The 12302-nt window shown below is 35.7% G+C and overlaps 1 protein-coding gene across 1 annotated transcript; it reads left to right on the top strand.

Annotated features, from left to right (window-relative positions):
- The first annotated feature begins 12 nt into the window (after positions 1-12).
- On the top strand, positions 13-11009 carry LOC134855943 (uncharacterized). Its single transcript, XM_063872332.1, has 6 exons — positions 13-301; positions 524-539; positions 821-910; positions 1053-1160; positions 1474-1609; positions 10657-11009. Exons 1-6 carry the CDS (start codon positions 125-127, stop codon positions 10958-10960), a joined length of 831 nt encoding a protein of 276 aa, XP_063728402.1. The 5' UTR covers positions 13-124; the 3' UTR covers positions 10961-11009.
- Positions 11010-12302: the final 1293 nt, after the last annotated feature.

Genomic DNA, 12302 nt, shown 5'->3' on the forward strand with positions numbered 1-12302 from the left:
CCAATAGCCTAATTAAAATCATAGAAACATTAAAGTTTAGATAGCGTCAGTGTCTTCTTGCCTATGCTACGTTAACAAAACCTAGCTTTTTAAACGACATAAATACTAACGACCCAAATACTGAATGGCTCGCCCCTGCCTGAATCAGATAGCACACGAGTGCCTGAGCTTCATCAAGGCCAATTTCGGTTTCTTCAAGCACGGCCAGCTGAAGCCACGAGTGCTGTGTGAAATGATGTCAGACCCTGATTTGATGAGTGAGGGCATGCGAAGTTTCACTCATCGCTACACATTCAGCGAGGCAAATTTCCTGTTACTTTGCTTTCGTTTCGTTGTTATTTTTTACTATGCTTTGGTTACTTTGTTAATTGAAAGGCTCTCTTTTCTCATGGATCTTGTTAAGTCGAGACAAACTTGCATAAAAGGAAAACGCCGTGCAAAATAGAATTCCATACTTTTAAAAAAATTCTCACGTTTGGTAAAAGAAATCGAAAAATTTTATTCTTAATAATTTCTGTTTCAGGAAGAAATGAGCGACTGTAAATGAGAACGAACAAAAATAAAATTAAAAGTGCTAAACGGTTGCTGTGCAATTAGCACAGAATGTTCCGACCATGATTATATGTGCTCATTTTTTAAACATAAATATTGATTACATAAAAGTGCCATTTTACTGTAAAAAACAATATAAAAGGCAGCGAGTGAGGGCCAAAAGCTCAAAAGTGAAGGAAATTTATGCACTAACTTATTAGGCGTTTGTTCTTTAAACACATAATGACCTGGTACTAATCGTTTGTTCTCAACTATAAAATCAAACCAGTTCGGGACGCCAGCGATGTTCTGGGATCTGAAAAGAGCAGGGATAACGAAGACTTGCACCCGAATGATGCTGCAAATCGGGAGAGCAAAGGCTTGACAGTCGCGAAAAAATTGCTATAATTTTTTTTCAGGGGTCATTGGAAAGGTTGCGCTGGCAATCTATTTTTTCGACTGATTTTTAAACTGAATCAAATCAAAAGAGAAGGTTTTGATTATTGCGACTGTCAATGAAGATGGTGAATGGGAAGAGGGAGGAGAGGGCGTGTCTCAACTGAAGAGTGAATTGGAGTTCGGATCCACTGTGGTAGACAGTGTGATAGAGACACAGGAGGACTCACAAGGCAAGAAATGAAATCACTCTCTAGTGCAGTTGCAATTCAATTGTGACGTTGATCAAACTGATGCCACTTTTTATTTGAACTTTATAGGAAAAAACCTGAATTGCATGCTAAAAATTAAAAAAAAAACGGACAAATTTCTTTTATCAGAGCAACTTTTTCAACAAACATATTAATTAATTCATTGGTAAATCTGAAGGACGCCTGTCAAAACGAATGAAACACTCAGTATTTTCCAAAGGACAAAAACAAAACAACTTTTGGAAAATTAACATTGATTTATTTTTCCCTGAAACTCGATTTCTTTTTACTTCAGACTCAAGTGAGGTGATTCTGTTCGACGAGACTGCGGCTAAGCGCAAGGAGATGTTGAAAAAGTACAAGACTCCCAAGATCATCCGCAAACTCAAGGACAAAGTAGCACCAAGGGAACAATGGCACAAAGAACTGGAGTTAGTTTCTAAATACCATTCATAATCAAAATGTCTTGCTGTCAGAATTTGAAACAGTTGAGCAAAAAACAGTTGAGAAAAACTTTAATTTCAAGAAAATCGAGAACATGTAAAATTTAGTTACATAGAAATTTCTTTGACCAGAAAGCGCAGTATTTTTGTGAAAAAAATTCAAAGCGAAATTATGGCAAAACCAGAAAATTTTTTAGTTTTTCGAGCCAAGAACTAGAGGCCATTTGACAATTTAACTCACAATTTGTGCTTAGTAAAGTCAAAAAATAAAAGTTTGATCGTTTAATTTCAGAGCGCTGAAAATAAACTTGGAGCTTATTAATTGAAGAAACCTATGTAATTAATGTTTCAACCACAATTGACTTTTTGATGTTTTACTTGATGACAAGGCCTAATGGTTGAGGGCGCAGTAGTGTACCGCACTTGGGGTGATGTTCTTGCCTTCCTTAGTAATTGGGGTGGGTTGGCCTCTGTACCTAACTCTTGGGGGTTGGGTGTAACTCCGTACCTCATTCTGGGGACAGAGTGGTTACTCCGAACCTCACTTAACCAACATCTGTTCCTACTGAAAGGGGAGGGCTACCTTGGTTCAGAAGCCTTTGTTTGAAATCTTTTGTAATTTTATTTTGAAGTTAACTTTTTTTTTGTTTTCACACTCTTGTTAAGTCAATGTTTTAAAATTAGTAACGAGCCTGCAAGTTTTCAGTAACGAGCCTGCTCCAGTTGTTTTGAATTGTCTGTTATACTTAACGAGAGTGAAGGCTTGAATAGAGTTTTTTTCGTTAAACATGCAGGATGGCATGCAGTTAACGGACCTTTGTCTTCGTTATCTCTGGGTATATGGGGTAGTGGCCATTAGTTTTTGAAGCCTTCTGTTTTGACAACAATCGTAGTGAAGACGTCCTATGTCATTTTCCCACGTCCCACAAGTTTCAATAGAAGAGCTTATTTGACAATCTGATCGAGTCTCTCCCACATACAGTCAAAAAGAAAAGCAGAGTAAGTTTGAAGAGCCATTTCATTGAATTGTTCAGCTTTTTTTGTTTCAAAAATTTTTAGTCTAGCGTGAGCGGTTTCTTTCGCAGTTGTTGTCAAGTGCCAAAAAACAGAAGCCTTGTAATTAGGTGTTCCCTGTTTTCCGTTTTCTTTGCTTCCAGTTTTCAGTAATAGTTTTATTTTGATTTTCACGTGGTGAGCCATGTGTTTGTCTCTGATTTAAATGAAGTGCTGACCGACGTTGAAATTAGCTGAGCGAGCTCCAAGTACAGCTGTTGTATATCGAGTTTAGGTATATTGATCTTATTTATCGGCACAACAATTGTGAGGCGGCCTATGTGAAGACGTGTAACTGATAACTTTTTTTAGAAGTAGATTTCAAACTGAAACTTATTGTTGTTCGATGGAAGACGAAGATAAATATCTGTCAATCTAATTTCAATATTTCTAACGTTTAATTTTTTCAAGTAGGTAGTCCCATGCATAGCCTTCTTTCCAGAAATGGGATATGGGATAATCTTCAATAATATTACTAATGGGACGCTGATACTAAGAGGTTCGTATAAACGACTAGGTTCTAATAGGCGATCAATGACAGGAGTTTCCGTATATTGTACTGATTTCCTGCAGTGTCCAACTTAGACAACCTTTGCTGCTTGAAGGCGTCTGAGTTTTTTTGCATAAAACAAAAGATACAATAGTTCAATTCCTTTGTGTCAGGTTGATCTACTACATCAATTTGGACGGTTGATTGACTGGAAACAAACATCGTCAGGTTGAATTCACCTTTTGAAAACATAGATTTAAATCTTTTTGAGGACATAATTGCTGTGTTTTTCCTAACGAGCGCACAAATTTGTCCACGTAGTTAGTCGCCTAATTTCCTCCTCGATGCGAAATCTTTAGCAGTTTGCTAATGTAGTTTCTGATGGCGATCACCTCGCCCAAAAACCTAGCCGTGTATATTGATACAATTTTTTGGCTGTCACTGTTGTCCATTGAAAACGAAGAACGGCTGAATGCTTTTCTATTATAGCAACCTGCATGAACATGGATTCCACGAATGCTGTAACAGCAATAGCGGTTTCGCGAAACCATAGCAGCAAATCAACCAAATTGATGATAAGGCCAAGTTAGCAGCTAGCATATTAATGTTGTGCGAGCTTCTTTGGAAAATTGATGCTGCTGTGAACACTGATCGAAACTTGCCCTGCTTGTTTGCATTTGAGACAATATGATAGGGAAATTACCATAATCATTTGGTGGTGGCTGGCTTAAAACTAAACATTTTTTGTAGTTTTTCTCAATGTCTGTTGAGAAGTGGGTCTTTCTCAATACTTTCTGGAGGCTTAGAACTTGTAAGTGCTGTAGCTGAGTTTTAATTGTAGGGTAAAATTACCTTATCTTTTCACAAATGGCCAGTTTTGTAACGATCACCCGTAAGTCGTATGGTTGCATGAAAATTTTTTAGGCCTGTTTTGCAATAACAGAAAACAAAATATGGTTCTCGCCTTTGGTTCCCGTAGCATTGACAGCCCTAAAAATGTAACGAAGTCGAAAATGGTCGTTCGCCATTCAGGGTAGCTTTCTCTGATAAAAAATGTATTGCTATTCGGAACAAACATAAATTCCTCGTTATTCTTCTACGGCTGCTTTTTGATTGGCACGGTAACAGTCCAAACTAGGAGAATTCTTTGCGCAAAAGATGAATTTTGCAGCCCGTGAAACAAGTCGTACACAATGATGTATTGCACTGCGTTGATGGCTATAGAAAATTGAACACTGTTGCTTGGTAATGAGAACAAAGTGGGCTTAATAGTGTAGTGGGAAATCAACATGCTGTAGATAAGTATGGTTTTACAGTGTTGGTTAAAGTCTGTAACAAGAGCGTCATTGAAATGCCAGTCTTTAAGGGAGTCAACATAGTTCAAGGGGGACAAAATGTACTGCAAATGTAAGGCCCTACGTCCAAACGGACCAGATTTGCGTTCATTGATGAGTCACCAGTCGCTTTCGCTGCAAAGAGGGTGTTTGTTTTCTCGGAGCATTAAGTTTTTCTGCTGCTAAGGTTGAGGCGTTTGATATTTTGCTGGGTATATCTAAAACTGCCTAAATCGACTAGTGTTATTTGGGAACAAATAGTTTGATTGGCAGCAAATGCAGTTGATTTTTTACTTTCGACGGTAACGACAGTGCACTTTTTCTAGAAGTTTTCGTTCCTATGGATGGTTTTTCCAGCGATTCACAGAGCGGGGCTTGGCTGTTCATGACAATAATTGCTTGCGCCCGATTGAAGGTATGATCATGAGACAATGAATGATAATTGCGATTGCAATGCGGCAAGAATGATATTACAAGAACTTTCTTGATGAGACAGTTATAGAAAAAAAATTTATCCTTTTTATATTTTTTTGATTTATTGAAAAAATTGTTCGTTAATCCTAATGATTCAGAGGTTCTTGCCTGCTCCGTGAAAATTGTGATCAAAAGGTTTGATTTTTTACTGATATTTCTGTTTTTAGCGAGTTGAAGAAACTGTTGTTCAGTCTTTTTTTCCAGTGAGCTGGATGTCGATCTTGATTTTTTGCCTACTAAGAACTGCTGTTATATGGCGAGGGCGTGGTCTTTTTATGAGTTATGATGTTTTGTCAAAAATCACAGAAGCGTTCCTGTCCATCCGTTCACCATGGAAAATCATTGAGTCTGTGATGGGCTTTGTTTTTGTCAATCAGTTGTTAACTCTACTTCATTTTCAACGAAAATTTTAATTTATCCGTTGTTATTGTCAGCAAACATCTTGACTTTAGACTTTAGGGGTCAGGATTAAATCCATGAGCACTTAAACTTAAAAACCGTTTTTTGAGAAAAGCAGCTCAGCTGATTAGAACCATAAAGGGTTCCACTTGGAAAATGAGGTGTTTTACACGAAACTAGTTTTTTATTTAAGAGGCTAAACATGTTAAGGATTTCCAATTTTTTGGTCGAGTTCCGGTGAAGCTAAATCGTAAAACCCTAAGGCTGCACAGGAATCCCGATATGGCTTTTCTGACCAATAATACTACCGGTGTTTGTAGGTAGCTCATTCTTCGTTATTTGTGATACCTTGATTGTTGTGAACGGCATATCTGAACATGCTAAACCATTCATTTCATTTTAGGAGTTCTCCGTCAAACTTCTAGATTCGGATCTCCGGCATTTTAACCGAGCGATGATGTCGATAGGGGTTTTGATTTAAAGGTAAATTTCCTGCAGATTGGGTAATAGAACCAATGTTCCCAGTGACACTAGATGAAGGCATTTGTTTTGCACTGTATTGTTTGATGAAACAAAGTGCTACTGGGCGCTAACGTGTGCGAGTTTGTTATTGAACGTAAATTTATTGCTGGTTGTGTTGTTGCTTTGTGGTAGTGATGAATTTTGCTGATTGGTTTTACGAGCAAAACTGAATGCATTTACAGTTGGTGACCAGGAAGGTTGCCGGATGAAACTATTTGGCTGAACACCTGCCGAGCCAATTTTGGTCGACAAATCACGTAGCAAGTTTTCCCTTAGTGTGCGCATTTTACACTGGCTCGTTCATATTCTGATATTGATAAGTCTTTGATGGACATTAATTTGACCTTTTCTTTTGAAAAAACCGAATGGCCCTTAAAAACTGTAATCAGTCCCGGATATTTGTTAGTGCGACAGAAAGATGACGGCTACTGATTTGTAGGAAGTGAAGTTGAAATAAGGAAACTCTTTCCTGCATTAGAATTTTTTGAAATCCGGTCGAATGGCTGGTGATAATCAGACCTCGAACGCAGGAGCAGTCAAGTTGCTGTATCTGGCAAAAAGAACTGATGGAGACGCGTAATCGTGCTTTGAGTGGATCTGAATTCCTGCCTACTCTGATTCGTATCAAGTTCAAAGGTTGATTGAATGATGGCTGCGCTTTCAAAGAGGTATGAGGTTTTGAAGCTACACATCCATTCCAAGTGGTTGAGCTTCTACTGTTTGTTCTATGTTTTTTGTCGTTGAGAACGCTTTTCATGATGTTTAGTTTTAATTGCAAAAAAAATCTGCCTCATCAGCTTGTCCACTAACAAGTGAAAAATCCGATTGAGTGATAACATCGACGTTTCCATTTGACTGAATAGTATGGTGAAAACTTTGTAAATTTGAGCTACAAGCTAATGTTCAAAGTATTCATTTATTTTTTGATGTCGTCTCTTAGTTTTAACAAACTTTGATTCTTAGGTTAAATTGATTAACTGTTGTGGCAACTAGCCGGTTTTTACCACATTTTGTGCTTAATTACGGATTTTCGATGAAGCGTTCGGAGGTTGTTGAAGGATGTAGGAAAGCTACGAAAGGTAATTTGAAGGTGAAAAAGAGTTCAATTGGAAGAGCACTGTATGATATTGTGAAGTACAGGTTAGAAAGTAAGGCACCCTATTACTTCAACCTGGTCACTTAAAAATCAAATCTGAACCCTTGACGAAGTCATAAGTGCATTTAAAACACAACTTGTTCCGTTTTGTTTGTTGATTTCTTCATTTCTTGGAGTTCTTGGGGGGTTACTGTTCTTCCGTGATGAAATGCTGCATCAAAGTATTGTTGATTGCTCTGCCTCTTCTGAGTTCTATGGCTGTACGTTGACGAACAGCGCGATTTCGCTTGACAATATCAGGGTTTTTTTTTCAACTTTTCGAGGTTTTTAACGATATGCACAGCTTCTGTTCTCTTAGACTTTTGCCTTTTTTTACAACTGAGAAAACATCACTGTTGCAGCATATCACTCATTTGAATTAATTTAAAAACATTTTTAGCGTTTGCCGAACTTCTGTTCCTGATTTTGTAGTGACTTTATTGCTACGATGTTTGGTTGCGAGTTTTTGATGATGTCATGCCCGAAATGATTTCCACTGTTTTAATCAAAGCGCGACTGGGAAAAGACGTCGTTATTTTCTTTTTTCGTATTGATCAAATTGTCGTTTCCTCAAAGTCAGGCAATTGCAGTGACTCGGTTCTTTAATTCATGTTGTTATTGTCTCTGTCGTAATATCTGGAAAGCCCGATGTGGAGAAGGATGTCTAAGAGTCAAAAGGGAGTCGTAGGAAACGTTCTTAGGGATGTTTCACCGAACCCGATTGAGTAATAACTTATTTGTTTTTTAATATGGAGTGTATTTTTAGTTAAAACATTAAGTTTTTTGGGGTATTTTTAGTTAAAACATTAAGTTAAGTTTAAAGCTCAGAGGCCAAGAAATTGTTTATTTTGCGAAAAAAATAGCAGAAAAATTAGGAACAAAGAATAAATCAGAAAACATGTAGGCACAGAAGTTCAATGATAATAGCTTTGCATAAGGAAAACGCGGGATAAGGTTTATACTCACAATCCTTAAATTGCTTGCTCCAAATTTTTACTAGAAACTAATATGGCAAGTCTCACAAACAGTGAAAAAACAATAAGGTGTGCACAAAATTTACAAATGGTTACATTTAAATGCCAGAATAATAATGATCACAATATTGACACGAAAGCTTAGAGAACTTTTTAAATCAGATTTTTTAGTCAAGAACACTTGTTTCTTCGCAACAAAAAAAACGTGAAGTTTGTTCCATTCTTTTCCTTGTGTGGTTGGAACAGTCAGAATGTAGAGTGTAAGAACTGCACTATTCTACAACTTCTTACCAACACAGTGCAGTAAAGCTTTTTTTCAGAATTGTCCCATTTCCAAACAAAGTTGGCTGTTTTGATTTCAAATGTAAGTGTAGTAGAAAATAATCCAAAGTTTCTACATCCGCAAAACTTTTCACTGGATTCGAAATTTCTAGCTTGATGTTAAAGTTGGTTTTGTTTTTAATAGCCCATACTGAGGAAAACCAAATATTTGAAAGCTATGATATCTTTACTCAACCCTTTGAAAAACTAACTAAAAAACTATTTTTGTTCTAGAAATCTGAAATCATTCAGAAGTGCAAAACCTATGGATAATACTTATAAAAGGCTACCATTATGTTGTTGCAAAATGAAAATGAGAACGACTTCTCCCTTCAATAACTTTTTCGATTTATATCGGATTAACTTTGAAAGCTGTCAAAAATTGTTCCATGAAAATTAAATTGAGAATAAATTTTAAATTTTTTTTTCAAGATGCAGGTCGAAAGTTGATGTTAACAGTAGAAACAGTCTAATCAAAAATTTTTTCTTATTCAAAGTGTTTGGAACACTACTTTGATTAATGTTCATTAGATGAGTTCTTTTGATTTCCTATTTTTCGTTGGTATTTTAAATCTTGATTCAAATGTTAAGTACGTTTTTACACACCCGACAACAATCAATGCTAAAACTAAACTCTAATTATTATCAACGTCGACAATTCACAAAATAACATTCATCAGGGAGTCCTTAAAATTTTTAGTAGTATGAATCAAAGTTAATTCAAAGTCGTCTGTTTTATTTTCCTCGCGCTGTTTTTGCCACGCACATATGTGCTATCCCGGGTTGATCAAAACTTCTTGTCTTAAAATTTCCATATATGAGAAACTTTTTGTCATAGAGTTCTATACAATTCCATACGTACAGAAAATTGTATGAAATCTGTTTGATAAGCATTTTTCCTATGTGAAAATTGTTTGACAAATATTTTTCCATAAACCAAAAAGTTCATTTTTTTCTGAAAAGTTTTGGGTTGTGTTCGCAACCTAACGCAAGTGAGAAAGACCTTGGCTTACTCAAAACACCAAAGTTAATTACAATGCATAAAAAACTGAATTTCTGTCTTTTTGTCAAGTCTTTCTGAAAGTAACAAACTTTTAAATGTTGGCAAACAATTTCAACAATTATTTTTAAAGTTTGAATTTAAAAGAATAGGAGTTTTAAGCGTTTTAAAGAAAATTTATCAAGCGAAAAGGAAACAAAATAGCAAAATTGTATCCAGGACTACGTTAGACTCCGGTGGAAAAAAAAACAAACAAAAAAATTTGCAACAATTTCAAACGTTTTTTGTGTCGTCATCAAAAAAATGATAGTCTTACAACTTCCTTATATGGGAGTTGTATGATAAGCAATTTTTTCAAAAAACAAACTAAACCTCGGTTTTTTTTTCATCACCAGACTGTTTTATTAGAATGAAGCAGCCGCAGAAGTTAGTTTATATTTTTTTTCAACCATTTTTCGAGATCTGTATGGCAAGCGTTTTTCCATGCATTTGATGTATGGAATTGTATTATAAGCATTTTCGGTGTATGGAGGTCAACCCGGGATACTGCCAGACCCCTTGTGCTATGGTGTCTGCCAACTCCTTGCTAACATGAGTCACAGGACGCAAATTAAATAGATCCGTTGTTTCAATCACAATGGTCATAAACAAAATCCATCGTGTTCGTTTTTCATTGCATTTCGATCTGATTCGTTCTCGTACTCCATCTGCTGAAATTTTGTTACTTGAACAGTTTCTTTTACTTTTTCAAACTTAGCTGCGGCTGAGGGGTTGGCGTCTAGAATCTGGTGTTGCAAGATTCTAAAATGTAGAAAATGTAATAGAGTTACCTAATAAAACGCCATGTAAAAATTTTAGCTTTCTTAACTTAGAGCTACCTCGAGAAAATCTCAGACTTGTTTTCCTCGACACCGAGAGATTTTTTTGGATTTACTTGGAGTCTAAATCACGAATAGAGGGTCTTCAATATGATAACACACCAGGGGGTTATATGATTTGACCCTCCGCAAGTTTTTTCAGCCTGCCTTCGAGGTCCTCCTTTAGAGCATAAACTGCAGTCGTTAAATTTGCAAAAAAAAATCTTTTTTTTTTCCAAATGCTAATAATATACTCATCGAAATGCAAAATATTTTTAAAATGTATCAATGGAGGTGTCTAACTTATTTTTTTTCGAATAAGAGTCTAGTTTTATCTAGGTGTGCAGTTGATGACTAATACAAATAAAATAATCGGAAAATGCAAATATATATGAATAGTTTGTGCAAGAATCCATTCCAATCCTTCATGACTCAGTGATTTTTCTAAAAATCTTTTTAATATTTAAATGTTTTAGCCGGTTGAGTCTGGGATTGAACTCACCGCCTGATATTGAAAAGATCACGAAACTGGTGGATAGATATTATGTCGAAAACGACACTTTAGCCGACTGTTTCGACTGGCAGAAAGACAAATTGCTGGTGGAAAGAGAACGAAACAAACGAGAGTTGTTCAGACAATTGTGGGAAATGAGAAATCAGATTTATTTGAGAAAAATTGGGATGGACGCTTACTTCAAAGACAATGCCTTCATTGGATATAAAAAGAACTCAGATCTGGCCGATATTATAAGTCCAGAAGTCCAGCAGAGAAACGAATAATCGAGCAGAACTAAAATTGGTTGAGATTAGTAGCTACTCATTAGCTTTGCCTCGGAAATATCAATTGATTTTTATGAAACAGTTCTTTTTTGTTGCTCTTAGATAGGTACTGCATTCTAGAAAATCTTAATTATCGAACTGATAAAGTTTGACAAATTTGAATCTACTTCGAAAATAAAAATCGGTGAACGAGTTTAATTAAAAAAGAAGGCAAATTGATTTTTGAAGCTTACATCTGATCTGAAAATTTTAAAATTAGTTTTCACGGTGGAAAAATAATTGCACTGTTTATTCACGCAGTTTTGCCGCGCAATGCGTAAGCAGCGAGAGACTGAAACTTGTCGTAGTTTTTTTCTGGCTAGACAAGTAAGAGCTCGAGATGCTTCTCAAAGAAACCAGATTTTTAAGGGTCGATTCGATGAACGTCGTTCAGACCCTTATATAGATCGTCGTGATTTTTTTTCCTTTTTGTTGCAGAAAAAGTCCTAAGATTAGTTCAGGCTCAAATTTACTTTTTTACGGTTGAATTTTGATTTCTTTTTATTTTCAGTTTATTTCCTTTGTTAAAAAGAAAGCAAACTCCACTATCGAGCAGCAACGTGACCGAATCTTATTTCGAAACAGGGTTTTCAATAATAGAATTTCCAGAGAAAGTAAAAACTTTACCTACTGGTCCAGTTTTCTCAATTTGGGCTCTTTTTATCAAAAAAAAAATCGAAGACAAATTTTTCTATAATTTCGAAGAGCATCAAGTCCATCTTTTTTAAAATTGAAACTGGAATATTGAAACTTTTTCAAATACAAGTCATTTTTTTTGTTTACTTGCGTTCACTGACTCTTTATCAACCCTCTGTTGGCTATGTTTTACTTTTTCTTTGTTTGTTCCTGATTTGTTCCTGATTTAAAATAAGTGTAAAACAAAAAAAAGCTTGAATTATGTAGGTCGAGATAATTTTTTGTTGCCCTTGAAAAAACTGATCGACCTTGAAGCTAAATTTCAATACAAAGATTTCCCGGCGGAATAAAACCACTTTACCCATTGATTCGGTTTTCTTCAAATCTAATAGTTTTATGAAGAAAACGCCTATTATAATCAGTTTTTGAAATTCAAAGAGTTTGAACCTGAATTTTATATATCTTTTGGACGTCGAAAGTTGAAGTTTCAGCACCTTAAAATCATTTTTTATTCTATATCATTAAGTTCTATGACGTTTTTTCAACCTTGTGTTGGCTATGCTTATTTTTACGAGTCGATGAACGTAGTTCAAACTCTTATATAGGTCATGCTGTTTTTTTCTTTTTTTTCAGGAAAAGTTAATGCTCTAGTAACAAAAAAAAGTGC

Source organism: Symsagittifera roscoffensis, chromosome 1 (assembly GCF_963678635.1).
Source record: "Symsagittifera roscoffensis chromosome 1, txSymRosc1.1, whole genome shotgun sequence".
NCBI lineage: Eukaryota > Metazoa > Xenacoelomorpha > Acoela > Convolutidae > Symsagittifera > Symsagittifera roscoffensis.

Bases quoted from the DNA above. Each gene is read 5' to 3' on its own strand.
- LOC134855943 (XM_063872332.1), top strand. From the start codon at position 125: ATGGCTCGCCCCTGCCTGAATCAGATAGCACACGAGTGCCTGAGCTTC. The intron at 1,161-1,473 runs GCAAGAAATGAA...TTTTTACTTCAG, and splicing joins GACACAGGAGGACTCACAAG to ACTCAAGTGAGGTGATTCTG. The intron at 1,610-10,656 runs GTTAGTTTCTAA...TAAATGTTTTAG, and splicing joins CAATGGCACAAAGAACTGGA to CCGGTTGAGTCTGGGATTGA.